A 26268-nucleotide genomic window follows, 5' to 3' on the forward strand; every position below is an offset into this window, starting at 1 on the left:
TTTTTAAATGATTAATTTGCATTTTTCACATGAAATAAGTATTTGATCACCTACCATCCAGCAAGAATTCTGGCTCTCACAGACCTGTTCGTTTTTATTTTACAAGCCCCCCTATTCTGCACTCATTACCTGTATTATTTGCACCTGTTTGAACTTCTTACATGTATATAAGACACCTGTCCACGCACTCAACCAATCACACTCCAACCTCTCCACCATGGCCAAGACCAAAGAGCTGTCTAAGGACACCAGGGACAAAATTGTTGACCTGCGCAATGCTGAGATGAGCTATAGGACAATAGGCAAGCAGCTTGTGAGAAGGCAACAACTGTTGGCACAATTATTAGAAAATGGAAGAAACACAAGATAACTGTCAATATTCATCAGCCTGGGGCTCCATGCAAGTTATCGCCTCGTGGGGTAAGGATGATTCTGAGAAAGGTCAGGAATAAACCCAGAACTACATGGGAGGACCTGGTCAATCATCTGAAGAGAGCTGGGACCACAGTTTCAAAGATTACCGTTAGTAACACACTACGCCTACATGTATTAAAATCCTGCACGGCACGCAAGGTCCCTCTGCTCATACCAGCACATGTCCAGGCCCGTTTGAAGTTCACCAATGACCATATGGATGATCTAGAGGAGGCATGGGAGAAGGTCATGTGGTCAAATGAGACTAAAATATAACTTTTTGGTATCAACTCCACTCGCAGTGTTTGAAGAAAGAAGAAGGATTAGTACAACCCAAAGAACACCATTCCAACCATGAAGCATGGGGGTACAAACATCATACTTTGGGGGTGCTTTTCTGCAATGGGGACAGGACGACTGTACCATATTGAATGGAGGATGAATTTGGCCATGTATCGCAAGATTTTTACCAACAACCTCCTTCCCTCAGTAAGAGCATTGAAGATGGGTCATGCCTGGGTCTTCCAGCATGACAATGACCCGAAACCCACAGCTAGGGCAACTAAGGAGTGGCTACGTAAGAAGCATTTCAAGGTCCTGGAGTGGCCTAGCCAGTCTCCAAACATGAACCCAATCGAAGGGAGCTGAAAATCAATGTAGCCCAGCGACAGCCCCGAAACCTGAAAGATCTGGAGAAGATCTGTATGGAGGAGTGGGCCAAAATCCCTGCTGCAGTGTGTGCAAGAACTACAGGAAATGTGTGACCTCTGTAATTGCTAACAAAGGTTTCTGTACCAAATATTAAGTTGTATTTTTCTATTGTATCAAATACTTATTCCATGCAATAAAATGCAAATTAATTATTTAGAAATCATACAATGTAATTTGTTGGATATTTTTTTAGATTCTGTCTCCCACAGTTGAAGTGTACCTATGATAAAATTTACAGACCTCTCCATTCTTTGTAGGTGGGAAAACTTGCAAAATCACCAGTGTATCAAATACTTATTTTCCCCACTGTATCTCAATAGAAAGTATCACATATCCCCCATAAAGGGGAGAGCACAATCATAAAACAAAACATAGCTTACCCATTTGTGAGCTTGTCTCCTCAGAAGGACCGCACTCCCCGGCGCGCGTTTCAGCAAACACCTTCATTCTTATTACTTTTATTATTATTAATCATATAGTGTATTACCTCCTATTTTTTCACTATTATTATTGCTTTTTATTTTATATTGTTTTTAACCCGATTACCGTTATTTTATATATTGTTATTATTATTAGTAGTAATAGTAGTATCTGTTTGTTACTCACATTTGGTAAAGGGGACAATGCACATATTCATGTGCACCCCGAGTTCTTCTGATCCCAGCTGCCAGGCAGCTGATGTATTATGGGGAGTCTTGAAGGTGCCTTTTTTCTTTATCGGTGCAGTTATAGAAGAGGCTCTTGGAGACATTAGAAGATGTTTGGTCTCTCTCTACAGTTTTACTTAAAATTTTAATAAAGTGATGCCATGTCATTGGCAGGTTTCGTGCTGATTCCTTTCTTAAAGGTTGTCCCAACTCACACATTGGTGGCATATTGCTAGGATACCAGAGATGGGACCCCCAAAGTGACTGGGCCACAGCCACCCTTTATTCACTTGAAGGTAGCCAAGTAAACACCTGAACTGGGGGTGAAGGGGGGCGGTCAGAGGTCTTGATGTAGCCCCCAGGGCACTAGATCTGGTATCGTGGAGGCAACGCAACATTGGCGAATCATTTATTCCAGCGTTCCAGTACAGTTTCATTCAGGTATCGGTGACCATCCAACTGGAAATGAGGAGGATCACCTAACTGCTGATGGACCACGTGTGGCAGATGTTCCTCCATCTGTGGCAGAAGCCGTTCCCTTAACATTTCCAGGTGGAGCGGTCGGTGACAGAATCCTCAGAATAAGACAAATGGGCCGTAGAAATTGCTTCTACTCATTGCACAGAACACGTTTACTTTGGGTGTGTCCTTCATGTGCTTGATAAGAGCATATTCTGGTGATTGACCTTCCCACTGAGGTGACAGGAGCCTCATCGCTGAACCCCAACCTGTCAGCGAATTCATCCTCTTCCGATCAGTCCTGAAACTCATTGCAGAAGTCATGGCGTTCCGGCTGTCGTCCGGTTTCAGCTCCTGAGGAATATGTAATCTATATGGTCTACAGCACAGACGTTCTCATAAGATCCCCCGTATCGAGGTTTGTGGTACTTTTAGTTCCATACCGGTCAGCCTGGTTGACTCTAGGACCATGCTCATACACGGCTCAGACCCTGTTCAGTTTCGTAGACTGTGGGCGGCCCTAACTTTTCCCATGACATAAACTGCCTGTGATATCGAATGTCTTCCCCCTACCTGAAATGCTGTTTCTATGCGGAGCACATTGACCAAATCTATTCCGAAAAATGTTGCTGTCCTGTCACCATAGACCCCGATTCTGCTAATTCCAAAAATTCTATGTCGCCAACTTAATCTTGCCCCTTGGAGTACAGGCCATGACAACTGTCAAAAAAAAAAAAAAAAAAGCAGCTAACCAACCAATCACAGCTTTTATTATTTTTCCAGATCAGATTTCTTTTTTTTACTTCGACTTTTTGAAAAGAACCGTCCTTTTTGTATCACCCTGTATATCTCTAGCCGTCTGATACACCTTTCCAAATCCTAGACTTTCATGATGACATTCTGTCTTCCTTCAGCCACCACTAGGGGGAGCTCAGGTGCTCACAGTATAGTGCTGTGAAAACTCAGTCTACAGTAAGCTCCTGAGCTCCCCCTAGTGGTGGCTGCAGGTACCATTTTATCATAATTATATTAGTGATTCCCAAGTTTTTTTTTTTAGCAGTGAGGAATAGAGATGAGCGCATTTTAGGTTATGAAATTAATTCACGCTTCGTTTACTGGTAAAAGGTGAATTGCGTTTTGGCTTCCAATACCACGCAATTCTATGATGGAATGCATAACGGAATGCCTTTAGAGCCATTCCGTTATTCATTCCGTCATAATTGAAGTCTAGGGGCTGCAAAACGGATCCGTCTCATTTCCGTTATGCAGGAGAGGAGTCTAAAGGCATTCCGTCTTAGAATTGCGTTATGGTCCGTGGTAACAGAATCCATAACGCAATTCACCTTTTACCAGGAAATGAAGCGTAAACGAATTTCAAAATATGAAATTCGCTCATCTCTAGTGAGGAACCTCTAGGGACAAATATCTTGGGGAACCCTTAACAAATTATTTTATTTTTATTTTGGGTGTGGTTGATATATAAAAGTTTTCCACCACTTTTTCACCATTGCCCTTTCAGTGCCCACTTGCCCTTTGACATTTATTGCCCTTTTTGGGCCCTTCTGTCACAAAAGGGTACTTGAGGCAATGAATGGCTATTCCGCAGAAAAGGGGCTCTGGACATAAGGGGTATGAAGGAGGATGAGACACCCCCCGCCATTCCCTATGTGATGGTGCGGCGGTCCCTGATTTCTACTTCCTCTTCTCACTGACCGCAGTGGTGGTCCACCTCAGACAATGACGGGCTGAGAGTCGAGACAGGAGGTGACGAGGGGAGCGTCAGAGCGGGAATGGTGGGGGATGGGTCAGGTGAGTATCAGTTCTTTTATTTTGTTTTAACAAATTTCTTTCCAGCTGGAGAACCCCTTTAAGGAACTACCCAGCTCAGAATGTTGTCTTTATGTAGACAAAAAGTACAAAATGGTGGAAATCCACTTTAGGGTGATGTTCACCTCTCTGCTGGTCATTGACTATTGCCTTCTTCTGTATTGACCAGATGTTACATTGTAGCGCAAAAATGAAATCTTGTATCGGTGTGACAATAAATAAAATACAATGTAATCTTCTTTTTCAGGGTGTCCGGGAATGTGGGATAACATAACCTGCTGGATGCCCACGGTGGTTGGCAAGGTTGCTTATGTGCGATGCCCGGCGTGGTTCAGCATGATCGAATCTGAGTATGGTAAGAATTAATTGAGGTCATGTCAATTTATCAGTTTTGGGAAAGCAGGGTGTCACCGAGGGACAAATGGCCACCATTACATTCACAAAAACAGACATTAAAAACGGATCCACTGTCAGTTTTTTATAGCCATTTTCGTATCCATTTTCTGGCCGTTTATCCATTTTTATGGCTGTTAAAAAAGTATTAATTTCATTGGCTTTTTTTTGGGAACCCGCAGTTCCCCCAGTATAAATAATGCTCCTATATTTTCTCCCATATTTATATTGGCCCCTGTTAGTGCCCCCAGTGTCTATAATGGCCCCGTAATAGCCACAGCATATGTAATGCCTCCACAGTGCCTTTTGTAGATATAATGCCCCCCATAGTGCCCTTTGTAGATATAATGCCCCCCATAGTGCCTTTTTTAGATATAATGCCCCCATAGTGCCTTTTGTAGATATAATGCCCCCTATAGTGCCCTTTGTAGATTTAATGCCCCCCATAGTGCCCTTTGTAGATATAATGCCCCCAATAGTGCCCTTTGTAGATATAATGCCCCCCATAGTGCCTTTTGTAGATATAATGCCCCCCATAGTGCCCTTTTGTAGATATAATGCCCCCATAGTGCCCTTTGTAGATATAATGCCCCCATAGTGCCTTTTGTAGATATAATGCCCCCCATAGTGCCTTTTGTAGATATAATGCCCCATAGTGCCTTTTGTAGATATAATGCCCCCCCATAGTGCCTTTTGTAGATATAATGCCCCCATAGTGCCTTTTGTAGATATAATGCCCCATAGTGCCTTTTGTAGATATAATGCCCCCCCCATAGTGCCCCCTGAATATAAAATGTCTCATACTGCCGTCTGTATAAAAATACCCACATATACATAATGCTCCCAGATACCACCTCCCCCAACCCATGATAGTGGCAGAAAAAATAAAAATAATAATCACCTCGCCACCGGTGGTCCGGGGAACACTTGCTCCGCACTGGAGGCAGCAGGACTTGACACTCCCTTGATCATGTGACTTCACAACGCAGGGAGCATCAGGTCCTACTGTCTCCAGTGCCGAGCGAGTGTTCCCTGGACTGCCGGGGAGTATTTTATTTTTAACTCCTTGCCTTCTGCCCCTCTTGTATTCCTGTTTCCAACGCCCATTACACGGTTGCACTTCTGTCTAAACGGACCTTGAAAACGGGCCCATTGATTTCAATGGGGTCCACCTGGCCGTGAAAACAACAAAAAATAGGACATGTATTTTTTGAGGGACGCTATTCACTGGCCATAAAAAAAAATTGCCATGTAAGTAGCCTCATAGATTGCAGTGGTTCTAAAAATGGCCATGTGACAGCTATCGCAAAAACAGCCGTCACAGTGTTTTTCAGTGTCATAGCCTCGTGTGGCTTATCCACAGCAGTTGTCAGCTTCCCTCCAAAACTAAGCAGGTTCTGGACTATGAGATCTGGAAAAACTTCTTATAGAAAACAGGTAACTCCAATATACATCTCAGAAATCAATGGCCACAGTAAAACATACACAAACATTCTGAGTACCTAGAGCTACCACTGGGGGGAGCACACTGTATACAGATGTTCACACGGTTCCTATTGTAGCTCCCCCTAGTGCTGGTTGTGATATTATGATTCTATGATATGAAGCTGGGGATTTTTAACTCTTTATCATAAAAACAAAACTCCAAACCTTATAGAAATATCTTACAAATTTCATTTTCAACCAAAGACTTTCACTTTGATCCCTCTTTCCCCCTTTTTTTTTATTAAAATAAATTCACATATTGTTTTTTGAGTTTTATTTTTTTATGGCATTCAATGCGCAGTAAAAATAACATGATAGCTTTATTCTGGGGGCCTCTAGGATGGCGGTGATACCAAATTGATAGCATTTGTGTCATGTGACACTAATGATACTTCAAAAAAATGACAACAAAAAAAAATATAATAATAAATTTGCTTTACTTTGAGCCGTAACCTTTTTTTAAAATTATTTTTTCTGTCTATGGACCCGCATGAGCGGGGTGAGTTGTAGTATTTTTGGGGTAACATGACTTTTTAATTATTATTTTTTTTTGGGGGGGGGGAATATGGCTGAAAAGTCGGCAAATCGCCCATTGTGGATTTTTTTGGGTTTCTTAACAGCATTCACCATGCAGGACAAATAATGTGAATTTTTAATATTTTCATACTAATTGCATTCATTTTTATTTTATTATTATAGAAGGAAAACAATTTTCGGATCTGTTTTAAATATTTTTTTATTTTTTTTATGATTAAAAATACTTATTTTTTTATCACACTTTCTAATTATTATTTTTAGTCCTCCCAGGGGACTTGAACTGTACTATACTTCTATATTGCAGCGTATGGTGATTTTACTGACATTTTATCAAGCAAGGCTTTTGGCTACACCCCAAGTCAAATGTTAGGAAAGGGTTAATGGGCGTCCCCAAAAAAATCCCCCTAAAAACAACCAAACTCTGTTTAATGGAGGGGATTCTCTGTTGCCTTCATGAAGGGTGATGGAAATCAGACTCCCAACATGGACATCCCCTTTAAGAGCAACACTGCCTACATCTGAGATGACAGAGCTCAGGCGAGCAGACGGCAGCAGTATTTATTATCCCCCACCATCCCGTATCCCGCGCCGCCTGCGCCTGGGTTGCTGTGGCTACAGAACGAGTCTTATTTTTGTATCTTGTGCTGTTTGTCTAATTAGGATGAGATAATCAGTGAGCGGCAGGTGCGGCGCCAAAACACCTTGACAACGCTTTACTGCGTGCAGAATTGATCTAATTCCTCATTATATAGAAAAAAAATAAAAAAAATTAAAAAATAAAAGATTTTATCTTCGACTGTGAGATTTCTTCCAGGAAGCCTCACAGCTCACCGCCAGCAATCTGCAGATTCTGCCACTGCTTTATAACCGTTTATGTTTCCGCAATCAACCACTTTGGAGGGGGTTGATAGAACTTTACATATTGATCTTACTGGTGCTTGCATATAATTCTAGAATGACAGTGAAGACGGACATTTATATATGTATATTTCCCAGACATATCTGGGAGCTTTAAGGTGTAGGCAAAAAACTTGAGATCTAAGAATGTAACACAGTACAGAGGTTCAGTGGCAGGAATACAAATACAGTATTTATGCCGTGAGCTTCCCCTAGTAGTGGCTGTATAATCTGTATGTAGTGAGCTCCCTCTAGTGGTGACTGTACAATCTGTATGTAGTGAGCTCCCTCTAGTGGTGGCTGTATAATCTGTATGTAGTGAGCTCCCTCTAGTGGTGACTGTACAATCTGTATGTAGTGAGCTCCCTCTAGTGGTGGCTGTATAATCTGTATCTAGTGAGCTCCTTGCATTGCTAGAGTCTGAAGAGATCCTGGGCACGAGCCCATATGAAGCCACGCCCCCACCCCATGAAGCCACGCCCTCTTAACCACTGGGGGGGGGGGGGGGTCCTTCACAGTACTTCAGTGAATGGGGGACTTCTGAATGGGGATAATAACTACAGTGAAGGGCCTAGCTGTCTGGGCAACCCCACAGATCCCCCATAAGTGTCATCCACAGATCCCCATCAGTGTCATCCACAGATCCCCCATAAATGTCATCCACAGATCCCCCATAAGTATCATCCACCATAGATCCCCCATAAGTGTCATCCACCATAGATCCCCATAAATGTCATCCACAGATCCCCCATAAGTGTCATCCACAGATCCCCCATAAGTGTCATCCACAGATCCCCCATAAATGTCATCCACAGATCCCTCATGAATGTCATCCACAGAACCCCCATAAGTGTAATCCACAGATCCCCCATAAGTGTCATCCACAGATCCCCCATATGTGTCATCCACCATAGATCCCCATAAATGTCATCCACAGATCCCCGATAAGTGTCATCCACAGATCCCCCATAAGTGTCATCCACAGATCCCCCATAAGTGTCATCCACAGATCCCCCATAAGTGTCATCCACAGATCCCACATAAGTGTCATCCACGATAGATCCCCATAAATGTCATCCACAGATCCCCCTAAGTGTCATCCACCACAGATCCCTATAAGTGTCATCCACAGATCCCCTCCCCTCCTAGCGCCCCCTGCTAGCTAATTTATTCACTTCACTTGTTTTGACCTAACGACGCCCCTGTAGTGGGCTTCCTCTAATGGTGGCTTTATAATCTGTATGCAGTGAGCTCCCCATAGTAGGGCTGTATAATTCTGTATGCAGTGAGCTCCCCATAGTAGTGGCTGTATAATCTGTATATAGTGAGCTCCCTCTAGTCGTGGCTGTATAATCTGTATGTAGTGATCTCCCTCTAGTGGTGGCTGTATAATCTGTATGTAGTGAGCTCCCCCTAGTAGTGGCGTATAATCTGTATGTAGTGAGCTCCCTCTAGTGGGGCTGTATAATCTGTATGTAGTGAGCTCCCTCTAGTGGTGGCTGTATAATCTGTATGTAGTGAAGCTCCCTCTAGTGGTGGCTGTATAATCTGTATGTAGTGAGCTCCCTCTAGTGGTGGCTGTATAATCTGTATGTAGTGAGCTCCCTCTAGTGGTGGCTGTATAATCTGTATGTAGTGAGCTCCCTCTAGTGGTGGCTGTATAATCTGTATGTAGTGAGCTCCCCCTAGTAGTGGCTGTATAATCTGTATGTAGTGAGCTCCCTCTAGTGGTGACTGTATAATCTGTATGTAGTGAGCTCCCTCTAGTGGTGGCTGTATAATCTGTATGTAGTGAGCTCCCTCTAGTGGTTGCTGTATAATCTGTATGTAGTGAGCTCCCTCTAGTGGTGGCTGTATAATCTGTATGTAGTGAGCTCCCTCTAGTGGTGGCTGTATACTCTGTATGTAGTGAGCTCCCTCTAGTGGTGACTGTATAATCTGTATGTAGTGAGCTCCCCCTAGTTTTGGCTGTATAATCAGGTGATTTTCCTATTTCATGACGTAAAGTCATGATTTTATTAAAGACACGGAGGCGAGTATTGCTATTCTCCTTCTTTACTCTGACCAATAGCAGCAAAGATAAAAAATAAATATTGAACATTTGAACAGCCCCTCCCCATAGTCCCAGTATAACAGGCCACTCCGCCTGCAAATCCTCCTCTTTCTTTGTAACTCAAGTCCGAACATCCAACAGAACCAGAAAAACCAAGAGTCCCAGAACATCATGGAACAACAACCGCCTTCCATCCGGAAGCGAAACGGGAAGAGCCGGAAACAGCGCCGAAGGATGCTCCTCGTCCTGTCCACATCAACCTAACGGCCGGAACCAAACTGCCGACGACGTAGACCAACAGACACCGCACACCGGGCCGGTCTCAACCTGAAAAGGTGAAAAACAGAAAATGACAGTAACAAAATTGGGACATGGTATCCAAAATCAACTGGTTGCGATAAACCTACTCAGGAAAAACTCATAGAGTTAAGATCAACATGCGTATGACAACAAATCAATACTATCTGCAGAATAAACATCATTCATAATAATAAACATACATATAGGGAGGGAACTCAGGGTGGGCAATACTCGCCTCCGTGTCTTTAATAAAATCATGACTTTACGTCATGAAATAGGAAAATCACCTGATTTTATTACAAGACCCGGAGGCTCATATTGCAAGTTCAAAGTTAAGACAAATTCTCAATGATTGATGAGAAAACGTGAGGACCTGGCCGAAAGTAAAATTCTCTGAACGTGGATACTCTGGACCAGTCCGCCAATTTCAAAATGTCCTCCAACCTGGCGCCAGACACCGCCAAAGAGGTAGCGGATGCCCCCCTAGCAGAATGTGCCGAAAAAATGGAAGTGTCCACGCCCGCCAATTCCATGATCCACTTCATCCACCTAGCCAGCGTGGGAGTGGTCACCGGGGCAAAAGGACGAATGGTAGAGAGGAAAAGATGAGAAAACTCCCGTGATCGATGAAGGGAAGTGCGAGCTTCATACTCCTTGAGGCATTCCACCGGACAGAGAGAAGGCGAGGCCGGGAAAGCCGGATAAGCGACTGAGCGTATGTGAGACTTGGTCCTCCTAGAGATGTCAAAGGAGACCCCCTCCGGAGTATACGAGCGGGCATCATAATCCAAAGCCCGGACGTCAGACACCCGCTTGCAGGAGATTAGACAGAAAAGAGTGACAAGCTTCGCCGACAGTTGCCGTAAGGACAGGTCTGAATTCTGAGGCCAAGAAGATAGAAAAGAAAGAACACAAGACACGTCCCAAGTAGCCGAAAATCTAGGTCTAGGAGGCCGAGACATCCGAGAGCCACGCAATAGACGGCATACCAAAGGATGTTGCCCTGCAGGAGTACCGTCAAACCCCTGGTGGGACGCAGAAATGGCCGACCTGAAAAGGCTGATCGTGCGATAGGCCTTGCCCTGGTCGAAAAGAGAAGATAGGAAGTGCAAGATCTCCGTCACAGGTGCCGAAACGGGATCCAAGTCCCTAGCCACGCACCAGCGATCCCAAGATCCCCAGGCAGATCTGTAAGATCTTCTGGTTCCTGGGGCCCAAGCGTTCTCCAACAGGACTCTAGCTGTTCCCGAAACTCCCGGGACCTCCCAGGGTCCCCTGAAATTCGACACGCCAACAGGCGCAGAGATCCGTCCAGGAGGAGAGGATGTAGCTGGTGATTCGGACCTCGGAGGAGAGTCATGAGATGTCGGGAGCAAGTACGGGGTCTCTATCATCATCTCCAGAAGGTGAGGAAACCACGACTGGGAAGTCCAAAACGGGACCAGCAGAACCAGATCCGCTGAATGACGGCGTACGTGAATCAGGGTCCTGGGGATCAGCTGGAAGGGGGGGAATGCGTAAAGCAGACCCCGCGACCAATCCTGTAGGAACGCGTCCACAGCTTCGGCCTCCGGGTCCGGGCGCCAACTGTAGAAACGTGGCAGCTGCGTGTTCAGGCGGGAGGCAAACAGGTCGATACAGCAAGGCCCCCAAAGAGACGTTAAGGAACGGAACACCGCTGGATCTAACTGCCAGTCGCTGGAGTCGGAGAGATATCGAGAGCTCCAATCCGCCCGAATGTTCTGGACGCCCGGAAGATATTCCGCCAAGACCATCAAGCTCCTTGTCTAGACAGTAGTCCCAGAAATCCTTCGCCAACCGAGATAGGATGGTGGAACGTGTACCGCCCATGCCGTTGATGTAACGCACTGCCGACACGTTGTCCATGCGAAGTTGAATGCAGGCCTTGGCCGTGTCTCTCGTGAAACTCTTGATTGCGAACGAACCTGCCAACAGTTCCAGCGCATTGATATGGAATCCCGCTTCGTCCGCTGACCAGCCGCCTCCGGTTGAGATCCCCTCGCAGTGAGCTCCCCAGCCCGACAGGCTGGCATCCGAATCCACCACGAAGTCCGGGCGATGACCGAAAATAGCCTTGCCGTTCCAAGCCTGTAAATTGTGGATCCACCAGGATAGCTCCTCCTTGGTTTCCTCGTCCAGGGAAATCCAGTCCGCATAGGAAGCCCCCCTCCGGAGGTGGAAAATCTTCAGTCGCTGGAGGGCCCGGTAATGTAGTGGGGCTGGGAAGACCGCCTGGATAGAAGAGGCCAGAAGGCCTATGATCCTGGCTAGTTGACGCAACGGGATCTGGGAAGACGACCTGGCTCTGCACAACTCCTTCCGAATGGACCGAACCTTGGTCGGTGGTAGGCTGAGAGTCCCCGCCAGTGGAATCCACCAGAAACCCCAGGAACTCCATCTCGCGAGCCGGGGTGAGACAGGACTTCTCCTGATTGAGAAGGAAACCCAGATCCAACAGGAGATCCATCGTCCAGCGAAGGTGATTCAGTAACACCGCATGATCCTGTGCCATGATCAGGATGTCGTCCAGATAGACGATGAGGCGAACTCCCCGACTGCGCAGCCAGGCCATAGCAGGGCGCATCAGCTTGGTGAAGCACCACGGAGCAGAAGAGAGGCCGAAAGGGAGGCATGTAAACCGCCAAATCCTGTCCTTCCAAAGGAAACATAGAAGGTTCCTGGACGCGTCCTCGACAGGGACGGTAAGATACGCGTCCTTCAGGTCCAACTTGACCATCCAATCGCCCACCTGAAGTAGGTCCCGCAGGAGATGGATGCCCTCCATCTTGAAATGGCGGTACCTGACGAACGCGTTGAGAGCGCGTAAATTGATGACGGGCCGAAGCTGGCCCCCTTTTTTCGCCACCAAGAAAATGTTGCTGATTATCGCACCAGTGGATGCCGGAGCCGGCTCTATGGCCCCTTTGCGGAAGAGATCTGATAGCTCTGAGTCCACAAGTATGCGGCTCTCTACCGACAGCACTGCCGGGTGTGGGGGCGGGATGGATAGGTGAGAAGATGTCAGCTCTATGTGGAAACCCCTGACCGTGGAGAGAATCCATTGGTCCGAGGTGATGCGCGACCAAGCTCGAGAAAAGAGCTGGAGTCTGCCCCCTACACAAACAGTTGAAGAATTGAAATGAGGCATCGGTCTTACCATAAGGACGTCTGGAACCAGGGTTTCCTCTGTATCCTCTAGGCCTCCAGGATCCTCCCCGGGAAGGGAAGAAAGATGATGTCTCCCGCCTCTGCTCCTGGAATGCAGGTCTCTGGGAGAAGGAGCCTCTGCCCGTAGCACGGGATTGGAAGTGGGCACGGCCGGACAGACGGCCCCTGAAACTGCCGGCCCTGGTAGAGACCCTACCGTGAAACACCCGTTTCATTGAACTCTGGGCCTTATCGAGTGCTGTAAAGGCACCAACAAAACGGCCTAAGTCCTTAATAAAGGACTCGCCAAACAGTAAGCCCTGGGCCTCCTTACCGGCTTCAGTGAGCGCCAAGTTGGAGAGTTTAGGCTCAATCTTGAAAAGTAATGGCCTTGCGCCGTTCAATGGCCAGGGACGTGTTGACGTTTCCTGCCACGCAAATCGCGCGCTGCACCCACTCGCGCAGCTCTAGAGGGTCTACCTGTTTACCCTCGGCCTTGGCAGCCTCGGCCAGATCAAAAATCTTTGCCAGGGGGCCAAATATGTCCAGGAGCTTGTCCTGACAGGCACGCAGGGCCGACTCCAGACCCTTCCTCGGATTCCACCCAGATTTGGTGAGGAATTGGGTCATTTTAGGGTCTACCGCTGGAGTCTCGCACACCCTGTTGGGAATTACGGGTCTGGGGCATTCCGCCCTAAGCTTGTTGCGCGCCTCTTTGGAGAGGGGGCAACGCACTCGGGCCTCCAAATATTTGGAGACATGCTCCAACGGCAACCATTCCGCAGACCGAGGGTGGTGTAGGGAATCCGGGTCAAAGAGAGGTTGCCCTGATGGGTCCGTCAAGGACGCGTCTGCTGCCGAAAGCATGGAGCTGCACCCGGGTAAGGGGTTTGAATCTATGACCCCAGAAGGGTCGTCCTCTGCCTCCTCAAAGGCGTCACCTAAAGCCTCCTCATCCGAACCGACTTCAGAGCCGGACGCTACATCCTGTAGTGCTCTAGCACTTTTCCAACTGCGCGTATGTTCTGCCTGACGCGTACAGGCTCTCTTGCGCGAACCCAGCGCGCCAACATTGGTGGAGACAACGTCACCAGTCAAGCGTGTTCTGGAGGCAGGCCCTGGCCCGGTAGGTTTAGAAACCGTAGCGGGCTGTGGGGTGGGAGAGGCAGCTGGATGGGTTGCAAGGGCTTGGGCAATAGACTGGGAAATGACCGAAGTCATTGATCCCATGGCCGCAGCAATCACATTAGATAAGGTAGTTTGAAACACCAGGGAAGGATCCGCAGAGGGTGTCCCAATATCACAATCATCCCCAGAAGGGGTTAAATCAGCCTGAGGCATATCCTCTTCCATAGGGCCCTGCCCACTGAGATCTGTATGGGGCATTATCACACAGCCCGCCTCTATATCTGTAGTGAAAGGGGTTAAACTGAAAACTAATCCTACCCTAAGTACTCCGCTGGTGAGGATTTTCCCCAGCCAGGGAGAGGAACTAGAGTGGGGGAGAAAACCTGATAGAAAAAACAGGAGCCGGTAAGCAGGGAGGCCGCCGAGCACAGGAGCCGGAGAGCAGATGCAGGACAGTGCGCGCCGAGACTACGGAGCGCCGCACTGAAACCGGAAGCGGAAGCGCCCGAGATCTCGCGAGATCTCGGGCGGAGCGAAGCGCGGCAAGTAGGAGCGCCGGCGGCAGGATCAAAGGTGAGCCGCGGCGCGAAAGATAAGCGGATGGGAAAGGGAGACCGAGGGGAAGTGCGCAGTGCGAACGGCAAGCAGGGGAGAGAGAAAAAACTCAGTCAGATGACAAAAGTAAAAACCCTGATAGGGAGAGGTACAGACAGAAGGGGATGATAACCCCAAAGGGGATAATCGGACACACAGGGTACCCCTGAAACACAGGTCACCAGAGCTGTGCTAAGGAATCACACAGCAACAGACAATGGAGATCCCATAAAACAACCTGCAAACAATAGAGTATCACATAAAACCCAAAAGGGAAAAAACTACAATAAGAGAAAACAGTAATAGTAATCAGACAAATATCACAGGTACTTATCTCTGCGGTCAGCAGCAAAGAAAGAGGAGGATTTGCAGGCGGAGTGGCCTGTTATACTGGGACTATGGGGAGGGGCTGTTCAAATGTTCAATATTTATTTTTTATCTTTGCTGCTATTGGTCAGAGTAAAGAAGGAGAATAGCAATATGAGCCTCCGGGTCTTGTAATAAAATCTGTATGTAGTGAGCTCCCTCTAGTGGTGGCTGTATAATCTGTATGTAGTGAGCTCCCTCTAGTGGTGACTGTATAATCTGTATGTAGTGAGAGCTCCCTCTAGTGGTGGACTGTATAATCTGTATGTAGTGAGCTCCCTCTAGTGGTGACTGTATAATCTGTATAGTAGTGAGCTCCCTCTAGTGGTGACTGTATAATCTGTATGTAGTGAGCTCCCTCTAGTGGTGGCTGTATAATCTGTATGTAGTGAGCTCCCTTCTAGTGGTGGCTGTATAATCTGTATGTAGTGAGCTCCCTCTAGTGGTGACTGTATAATCTGTATGTAGTGAGCTCCCTCTAGTGGTGGCTGTATAATCTGTATGTAGTGAGCTCCCTCTAGTGGTGGCTGTATAATCTGTATGTAGTGAGCTCCCTCTAGTGGAGGCTGTATAATCTGTATGTAGTGAGCTCCTTCTAGTGGTGGCTGTATAATCTGTATGTAGTGAGCTCCCTCTAGTTGTGACTGTATAATCTGTATGTAGTGAGCTCCCTCTAGTGGTGACTGTATAATCTGTATGTAGTGAGCTCCCTCTAGTGGTGACTGTATAATCTGTATATAGTGAGCTCCCTCTAGTGGTGACTGTATAATCTGTATATAGTGAGCTCCCTCTAGTGGTGGATGTATAATCTGTATGTAGTGAGCTCCCTCTAGTGGTGACTGTATAATCTGTATATAGTGAGCTCCCTCTAGTGGTGGTTGTATAATCTGTATGTAGTGAGCTCCCTAAGAGTGGACCCTGATCACGCCCACAGGCGGATCTCATAGTGATGACATCACAAACGAAGGTCTTATAATCCAGCCGGGAGGAGACACGCTCACACTCTGCCCTAACCCCTGAAGACGCCGTCGGGGGGGGCAACGTGAAGCTGTAGTTTTAATACAGTACATTGTTGCAGCCAACTAGTACAGGGACAATTGAAACACAGAGCCCACACTATACTGGCAGCGCGCAGCCAGAAAGGCGCTAGTGTTTCTTACCCAGGAACAACAAATTATGGGATTTTACTAAAGTATGACGTAAAGTCATGATTTTATTAAAGACACGGAGGCGAGTATTGCTTTAACCTTTCTTTACTTCTACCATAGCAGCAAAGAGAGAAAATGGTATACAAAAAAGAAACCATGGTAACAGACTCCTCCCCCTTATCCCAGTATATCCTTCCTTGTCTGTCTGAGCTCTTCCTCTTTCTTTGTGTCTCAAACAGCGCTGGTCAACCGGAACAACAGACGCCGAAACCACCGGGTAACGAAAAAACCCCTTGAACTCGTCGGCTTGGACCGCCACAACTGGACCTCCGACCGGAACTGTGTAACTCTAAAACATGAAGCCGTAAGCCTCTCAACCTAGGAAAAAAGGAAATAAGAGAAAAACCTTCTAAGAGCATAATCCAGTGCATTAGAAACATAGGATCCACTAGTTGGAAACACAGTAACAACTTTAAAATTCTGACCATACGGTAAATCAACAAAACATACTTACGTCAAAAACCCCAAGGGGTGGGTCCCGGGAGGGCAATACTCGCCTCCGTGTCTTTAATAAAATCATGACTTTACGTCATACTTTAGTAAAATCCCATAATTTTATAACAAGACACGGAGGCTCCTATTGCTTGTTTAAAGCTGAGCCACTATAGAATCAAAAGCATGCGAAGCCGGTCGGAAATAAAACTCCCGGAAAGTGGAAGATCTGGACCAATCCGCCAATCTCATAACATCCTCCAAACGAGCCCCAGATAACGTCATGGACGTAGCTGTCGCACTGCGGACCGAATGTGCCGTGAAGATAGACGTATCAATCCCGGAAAGGGATAGAATCCACTTGACCCAGCGAGATAACGTAACACTGGTAACCGGAGCAAACGGGCTGCGAAACGAAATGAATAAGTGGGGGAGAGAAAGAGACCGCAGTGGACGGGTTCTGTCCTCATACTCGCGTAAGCACGCTACAGGACATAGCTGTGGAGAAGTCGGAAAACGGGGGTAAGAGACCGACCGGATACTGGTTTTCGTGCGACGGGAAATGTTAAAGTGGACCCCCTCCGGGGTGAAGGATCTGGCGTCCCAATCCAAAGCACGCACATCCGAGACTCTCTTACAGGAGATTAAACAGAATAAAGTGACCAATTTGGCCGATAACTGACGTAACGACAATAGCTCATTTGAGGGCCAACTGACTAGAAATTGCAAGACATCCGACACATCCCAGGTAGACGAAAACCGTGGCCGAGGTGGTCGGGCCAAACGTGAACCCTTGAGTAAACGACAGACCAGGGGGTGTTGACCCGCTGGACGGCCGTCGACACCGTTGTGTCTGGAGGAAATTGCTGACCTAAAGACATTGATGGTGCGGTAAGCCTTCCCTGCCTCAAAAAGTGAGGATAAAAAGGCTAAGATGGAATTGACAGGGGCCGTAACGGGATCCAGAGTCCGGTCGACGCACCAGCGAGACCAAGAACCCCAGGCGGCTCGATAAGCCCGTCTCGTCCCGGGCGCCCAAGCGCAGTCCAATAAGAACCTAGCTGTTCCTGAAAGTCCAGCGCCTCCTCCTGGACTCCCGATATCTTGCAAGCTAGGAGGCGTAGCGACCCGTTCTGCAGGAGTGGGTGAACTTCTCCTGCAGGCCCTTGGAGTAGTGACACCTGAGTGGGAAGGAGAAACGGAAAGTCCACTAGAAGTTCCAGGATCTGAGGGAACCAGGACTGGGTTCTCCAAAACGGAACAATCAGAACCAGGTTCGCCAACTGCTGACGAACCTGAAGGAGCACTCGTGGAATGAGCGCGAAGGGAGGGAATGCGTACATCAACGCTCCTCCCCAATGTTGAAGCAGAGCGTCCACTGCCTCCGCCAAGGGATCCGGCCTCCAGCTGAAAAACCTGGGCAGTTGGGTATTCAAACGGGAAGCGAAGAGGTCGACTGCAAAGGGACCCCACAGAGAAGAAATAGCAGAAAAAAACCGTCTCGTCTAACTTCCAGTCGCTGGAGTCCGATATGTAGCGAGAACTCCAGTCCGCCAGAGTGTTGTGAAGGCCTGGAAGGTACTCGGCCACCACAGAGATGTTCCTGTCGAGACAGAATTCCCAAAAATCCTTCGCCAAATGGGTCAGAACCACCGACCGTGTGCCACCCATACAATTGACGTACCTGACCGCAGATATATCGTCCATGCGGAGCCTGATGGCTGAGCTGACCACACCATTGGCAAAACTGCGAATGGCAAACGACCCTGCTAGGAGTTCCAGGGCGTTGATGTGAAGATGGGATTCTTCTGGAGACCATGGACCGCCCGTGGACACACCACTGCAATGTGCTCCCCATCCGTGCCGGCTCGCATCGGATTCTATGATCAGATCCGGTTGGGGACCCACGATCGCTCTGCCATTCCACACTGACAGGTTGTGGATCCACCATCTCATCTCGTCCGTCGTCTCGGCATCTAATGAGACCAAATCTGCGTAAGAGGCCCCCGACCGAAGGTGAGCAATTTTGAGGCGCTGCAACGCACGATAATGGAGGGGGGCTGGGAAAATGGCCTGTATTGAGGAGGCCAGAAGTCCGATTATCCTTGCCAAATGCCGCAACGACATCTGAGGTAGGCGTAGAGCATGCTTCAACTCCTTGCGGATAGCCTTGACTTTCGAGAGTGGAAGACTGAGGGATAATTCTTCCGAGTTCACCTGGAAACCCAAGAACTCTATGGATCTGGAGGGGGTCAAACAGGATTTTTCCTGGTTGACAATGAACCCCAAGTCGGAAACGAGCGTCACCGTCAAGTGGAGGTGTCTCCACAAGAGAGCCCGTGATTGGGCCATGATCAAGATATCGTCCAGGTAGACGATCAGACGAACACCTCTGCTGCGAAGCCAAGCCACCACTGGGCGCATGATCTTGGTAAAGCACCAGGGGGCGGAGGACAGGCCGAACGGAAGGCAGGTGAAGCGCCAGGCCTGACCGTTCCACAGGAACCGCAGCAGGTCTCTTGAAGAGGGGGACACTGGGACCGTGAGATAGGCGTCTTGGAGATCTATCTTGGCCAACCAATCGCCTGGAAGGAGCAGATCCCTCAAAAGATGGATGCCCTCCATCTTGAAATGTCGGTATTGTACAAAATTGTTCAGGGCTTTCAAATTGATCACCGGGCGCATCTGGCCCCCTTTCTTTTGCACCAGGAAAATACTGCTGATGACACCCCCACGATTCTCCGGTGCGCGTTCGATCGCGCCTTTCTGCAGAAGATCCGACAATTCCCTCTGAAATTGGGACCGTGCCGCATAGGACAGTGGTACCGTAGGGGGGGCTGGGATGGAGCTCGGATCGGCAATCAGATCTATTGTGAACCCCTGCACAGTAGAAAGGACCCATTGGTCTGAGGTTATGCCTGACCACACATGAGAAAAGAATCGGAGTCTGCCCCCGACTAAATGGTCTAAAAAAGGAGGGGGACGAAGAACATAACTTACCGAATGGTCGACGGGAGCCTGGATTCCCTCGGAAACCTCGTGACCTGAAGGGAGCGCCTCGTGAGGGAAAAAAGGACGGCTGATGTCTCTGATCCTGGAGGGATGCTCTATAATTAAAGGATCCTCTGCCGGAACCTCTGGCATGAAAGTTGGAACGGCCGGACAGTCGGCCCCTAGCACTGCCGGCCCTGTTGGAAAAACGCCCTTGAAAGACTCGACGCATCGAAGTCTGGGCTTTATCAAGAGCCGTAAAAGCTCCTACATATTTCCCTAGCTCTTTAATAAAAGAGTCGCCAAAGAGCAACCCCTGGGCGTCCTTGCCCGCTTCAGTCAATGCTAAGTTCGAGAGCTTTGGCTCGATCTTAATTAGTATTGCCTTCCGCCTTTCAATGGCGAGCGAGGTATTGGTATTACCCGCTACGCATATGGCTCGCTGGGCCCAACCTCTCAATTCTATAGGGTCTACCTGGCTACCTGCCGCGATAGCGGACTCAGCCAAATCGAAAATCTTTGCTAAAGGACCTGTAATGTCCAGTAGCTTGTCTTGGACAGCCTTCAAGGCCGCGTCTAGCCCTTTACGGGGGTTAAACCCCGTCTTCGCCAGAAACTGGACCATCTTTGGATCCACTGATGGCGTCTCGCACACTTTGTGTGGTATTAAAGGACGAGGGCACTCCGCCCGCAACTTATTACGCGATTCCTTACTAAGCGGATTGCGTATGCGAGCCTCCATATACTGCGCCACATGTGTGGCGGGCATCCATTCCGCGGAGCGGGGATGATGCAGCTCCTCGGGGTTAAACAGCGGTTCCCCAGACGGATCCAATAAGAGATCCTCTGCTGATCCCTGTTGTAGTAACGGGGCTTCCGGGTCTAGATTACGAACCGGATCCACAGCAATATCCGCCAAATCGTCCTCCACCTCATCCGTCAATTCATAGACGTTGTCATGAGTCTCCTCCTCTGACTCCCTATCAGAGTCTGACCTAGGCTCAGGTAGAGACCTGGCAGTCTTCCATGCCCGCGTTTTTTCTGCCTGGCGGGTACAAGCTCGTTTACGCGACTGAAGCGCGTTGTCTTGGGATGGGGATGGCCCATCAATCTGAGGTGTTCTGGAGACAATAGGAGGTGGTCCTGGAGGTGGGACCAAAACCTGGGTAGTAGTAGCAGGGCGCGCCATAAGGGCCTGAGATATAGACTGGGTCAATGCAGATGACATCGAACCCATGGCGGTTATAATGGCATTAGATATGGATCTTTGCCGTGCCACCTCATGGTCGTCCGGGTGGATCACCTCGGACCTCCTATCCTGCGCAGGGGAACCCTGATCTACTTGGGGGGCTTCACTAGGGGCCACAGAGGCAACGGAATTCTTTCTGACAGACATGGTGAAGTAGCAAAAGGCAGGGGTTAGTCACCCCGACCGGAGCAGAAAAATAGCACTAGAGGAGAAAAAGAGAAAAGGGGATAATGAAGCCAGGAATCATAGCCAGCTAGTGGGTAGACGAAATGGAATAAAACAGAACTTACAAGGCTCAAGAGCAGTGGAAAAAGACCGCCAGGAGATGCGCTGTGCAGCGCGGGATGTCCGGTGTGTGCAGAGCGGGGAAACGCACAGGGACGGCGAAATCTCGCGAGATCTCGCCGTCAGTAGCAGCCGAATGCGAAAAATGCGAAAATGCGAAAATATGCGAAAATATGCGAAAATATGCGAAAAAACGCGCGCGAAATCTCGAACTCGCGAGACTTCGGGCGAGAAGGAGAGGAAGAAGAAGCAGAAAGCGCGCGCAATGGCGGCGCAGTCTGAGGTAACGAGGGACAAGGATGACAGGGCAGAGAAACGGATCACACGGGGGGAAAGCGGGGAAGCCGCAAAAACTGTTATAAGGACAAACCCCTAGGCAGAACGGCCACAGAAGTACCTGAACGAAAAAACATATACATATATATACGTACCCTAGATAAATAAATATATATATATACAGGAGAGAAATATGTATCTACGATAAGAGTCTAATCAGAATCTAATAAAGAAACCGAACGAACCGATAATCCAAGCACATAAAAATACAAATATACCAGACCCTGAGCAATGCCACAGAGCTGGAGAGTACTTATCTGCCTGGTAGCAGCAAAGAAAGAGGAAGAGCTCAGACAGACAAGGAAGGATATACTGGGATAAGGGGGAGGAGTCTGTTACCATGGTTTCTTTTTTGTATACCATTTTCTCTCTTTGCTGCTATGGTAGAAGTAAAGAAAGGTTAAAGCAATAGGAGCCTCCGTGTCTTGTTATAAAATCTGGTTGGGAGTATCCCAATAGCAAATCAAATAGACGTGAATGGCTGCGATGCACTGGAAATGTTAAGCACTTAGTTACTATTAGCAATATTAGAAGTATATTAGTAACAGTTTACTCTAGCAGAGTGCTTAGGGCTTCCTGAGGCACCAGGGCCCAAGTACAACTAGAATGCAAGTCCTATTCATGTTTACTGGCTGGCTCCCTCTGCTGGTGGGTGAGGTAAATGCACTTTTTTTCTCTAGCTTTCATATAACGCAATTAATATTTGCAGAATAAAGCTTGGTGTGCAGCGTGAGCAGCTGTGATTCAGCATAATGTGGGCTGCGCTTCCCCGTGTGAGAGCACAATGATGAATTTAGGCAGATAAATGACGCCCGGCAATGCTGAACTGTGACACAAGCTTGGGTCATGCTGACGTAAATTGGTCCTGGACCAGAACAGATTATAATCTCAGAGTACTACTAGTGCCCTCTAATGGTTGTCCTGGGAATGGCAGCATGAAGAGCTGATGTATAGGTTTACGGGCTAGAGTTGCACCGGGTATCGAATTATCGATACCCAATAGATACTTTTGTACCGGTATTGATTCGATACCGGGATTTGACATTTACCGATACTAGGCTGCACTACTGCACAGCCTAGTATCAGAGAACATGGCGCACGCTGCTGTCAGCGCGCGCCATGTTCTCCTCAGCAGCACAGGGGAGAAGGAATCTCTCTCTCCCTCCCTCCTGTGCCACCGCTGCCAATAAGAAGAGAGACGGGAGGAGGAGGGGCTGTGGCCACTGCGCCACCAATGATGATATGTAACCCTTTAATAGAAATATAGGTGGTAGGTGCCGGCACTTGAGGAGTTAAATGCTGCGCATCGCAGTGCCCTGTCATAGAGGTCGGGTGTCGGCCGTGTGATTCTGGCGCCGGCACCTGCCTCCTGTATCTGTATTAAAAGGTTACTTATCTTCATTGGTGGCACAGTGCCCCCCCCCCCCCAATCCTAGTATTAAAGTCATTGGTGGCAGTAGCCACAGGGTCCCCTCCTCCTCATTGGTGGCAGCTCCGATCGGTTACCATTGCAGCCAGGACTCTGCTGAAGCCGTCCATGGTCAGCTCCTTGCTGCTGTGTGCACTATGCCCAGGGCAGCAGGGAGAGTGTGAGGTCCTAGTCACCCTAATAGATCAGGGTAAATTGGACAAGGGATGAAAAGATCCCAGGTTCTAGCCCCTAAGGGGAAAATAGTTATTAAATAAAAAGTAGAAAAAAAAATAAGGTTTAAAAAAACGAACCCCAAAACATTCAGTATAAATCACCCCCTTTCCCAACTTTACCGAAAACAAAAATATATCATAAAATATATAAACAATAAATAAATGAACATATCACATATTGCCACACACAAAAAGTTCAAACGATTAAAATATTTTAAAAAAACTCCTATGCGGAGAAAATAAAAATAAAAACTGCGCGATTCGTCATTTTTTAGTCACCTTGTCCCACCCCCCCCCCAAAAATAAAAAATAGGATCCGACTGTTCAGTTATGGACCGAATGTTCCATAAAATGCGGAATGCACCCATTTTTTTTTGTTTTATTATTTTTGCGTGGTATCGAACGGTATTGAGTATCGCAATACTTTTTATGGTATAAAAATCGAATCAAAATGTTGGTATCGTGACAACCCTAGTAGGGGCACTACCGTTTAGTGGAGATCCCAGTTTGATGAATGAGATGGAAGGGGATATCTATGGTAGGAAGATATTCGAATCAATCGTTCTGAGTAATAGAAATGTCCAGTCAACTCTGGAAGGTTTAATGCCGGTCCTCGGCCAGTAATGTGGCACTTTTGTCATGTGACTTTTGATTTATGCATGTGCAAAGGCTTATAGCACGTTTCGGAAGGGACCTCAAAACCTACTATAACTGCAAAAATATAGCTACCTTCAGCCACCACCAGGGTGCGCTCACAGGATTTAAATATCTAACTGAGGGCAGTATTAATCTGCATGCTGTTAACTTCTCGAAGTAGTGGATGCATAATCTGTATGTAGTGAGCTCCCCCTAGTGGTGGCTGTATAATCTGTATGTAGTGAGCTCCCTCTAGTGGTGGCTGTATAATCTGTATGTAGTGAGCTCCCTCTAGTGGTGGCTGTATAATCTGTATGTAGTGAGCTCCCTCTAGTGGTGGCTGTATAATCTGTATGTAGTGAGCTCTCCCTAGTGGTGGCTGTATAATCTGTATGTAGTGAGCTCCCTCTAGTGGTGGCTGTATAATCTGTATGTAGTGAGCTCCCTCTAGTGGTGGCTGTATAATCTGTATGTAGTGAGCTCCCTCTAGTGGTGGCTGTATAATCTGTATGTAATGAGCTCCCTCTAGTGGTGGCTGTATAATCTGTATGTAGTGAGCTCCCTCTAGTGGTGGCTGTATAATCTGTATGTAGTGAGCTCCCTCTAGTGGTGGCTGTATACTCTGTATGTAACGAGCTCCCTCTAGTGGTGGCTGTATACTCTGTATGTAGTGAGCTCTCTCTAGTGGTGGCTGTATAATCTGTATGTAGTGAGCTTCCTCTAGTGGTGGCTGTATAATCTGTATGTAGTGAGCTCCCTCTAGTGGTGGTTGTATAATCTGTATGTAGTGAGCTCCCCCTAGTGGTGTCTGTATAATCTGTATGTAGTGAGCTCCCTCTAGTGGTGGCTGTATAATCTGTATGTAGTGAGCTCCCCCTAGTGGTGGCTGTATTTTCTGTATGTAGTGAGCTCCCTCTATTGGTGGCTGTATAATCTGTATGCAGTAAGCTCCCTCTAGTGGTGGCTGTATAATCTGTATGTAGTGAGCTCTCTCTAGTGGTGGCTGTATAATCTGTATGTAGTGAGCTCCCTCTAGTGGTGGCTATATAATCTGTATGTAGTGAGCTCCCTCTAGTGGTGACAGTATAATCTGTATGTAGTGAGCTCCCCCTAGTGGTGGCTGTATAATCTGTATGTAGTGAGCTCCCTCTAGTGGTGGCTGTATAATCTATATGTAGTGAGCTCCCTCTAGTGGTGACAGTATAATCTGTATGTAGTGAGCTCCCCCTAGTGGTGGCTGTATAATCTGTATGTAGTGAGCTCCCTCTAGTGGTGGCTATATAATCTGTATGTAGTGAGCTCCCCCTAGTGGTGGCTGTATAATCTGTATGTAGTGAGCTCCCTCTAGTGGTGACTGTATAATCTGTATGTAGTGAGCTCCCCCTAGTGGTAGCTGTATAATCAGTATGTAGTGAGCTCCCTCTAGTGGTGACTGTATAATCTGTATACAGTGAGCTCCCCCTAGTGGTGGCTGTATAATCTGTATGTAGTGAGCTCCCTCTAGTGGTGGCTATATAATCTGTATGTAGTGAGCTCCCCCTAGTGGTAGCTGTATAATCAGTATGCAGTGAGCTCCCTCTAGTGGTGACTGTATAATCTGTATGCAGTGAGCTCCCTCTAGTGGTGGCTGTATAATCTGTATGTACTGAACAAATCTTTGAAAACTTTGAACTGCAAGGATGTGTTATCCGAGGAGTAGAGGATTTTGGCCACTTCAAAGAAAACTACCAGAGATACTTCAATTTCCATGATAACTTCTCTGTGTATTTGTCACAACCAGACAGCTGAGAAGCTCTGACAGAGGCCTTTCAGAACCTCCTCTTTGAGTTTCTGTGTTGTGGTATTCAGCTCCTCCTCTCCTTAGCCTCTCTCAGCTGTCATGTGTTGGACTAATTGCTTCCCTTTAAATTCTTCCCCAGAAGGCTTTTCTGGGCGGCTTATATTTCTTCCTGGAGTATGTGTGCATGCCCATCTGGTTCTCCTCTCCTCTACAAAGTTAAGTGTTGAACTGTTATTTGTTATTTTCTGTTTGCTGGATCCCAGGTGACCCTGACTCCCTCCGTGTCTGGTGTAGGGAGCCGGTGGTCGTGTCCCCTCACTATTGTAGGGTGCTCAGGGGTTATATAGTCAAGGTACGTGGATATGCAAACCTCCACCATTAGGATCTTTGCATAGGCTAAGCAGCCAGGGAAAGTGCCAGGTCTTCTACAGGGGTCTCCCTTTTGTTCCTTAGCTTTTGGATCCAGCGAGTCATTTATGCATGTTGTTTTGCCTTGTTACCTGTACACATTCCGTGACATTATAAGCCGCCAAAACCGTTTTAAGCATGGATCCGGTTTCACTTTTGGCTGAACGCTTCCAGGGTCTTTCATTGGAGGTAGCTGAACTCCGTAAGACTTTTTCTCAGCTTCAAGTGACCGGTTCAGCTTGCGTTCATGGAGCTTGTTCTGAGCCTAAGATCTCGCTCCCGGATACGTTCTCCGGGGGTAGTGAGAATTTTGTGCGTTT

The 26268-nt window shown here is 47.6% G+C and overlaps 1 protein-coding gene across 1 annotated transcript in view; it reads left to right on the forward strand.

Annotated features, from left to right (window-relative positions):
• ADCYAP1R1 (ADCYAP receptor type I) overlaps positions 1–26268 on the forward strand; it is a 158362-nt gene that overhangs the window by 25601 nt on the left and 106493 nt on the right. The window contains exon 2 of the mRNA XM_044293524.1: positions 4306–4413. Within this exon, the coding sequence (XP_044149459.1) occupies positions 4306–4413 (108 nt within the window). The remainder of the gene's footprint in view (positions 1–4305; positions 4414–26268) is intronic.

This window comes from Bufo gargarizans, chromosome 5 (assembly GCF_014858855.1).
Source record: "Bufo gargarizans isolate SCDJY-AF-19 chromosome 5, ASM1485885v1, whole genome shotgun sequence".
Taxonomy (NCBI): domain Eukaryota; kingdom Metazoa; phylum Chordata; class Amphibia; order Anura; family Bufonidae; genus Bufo; species Bufo gargarizans.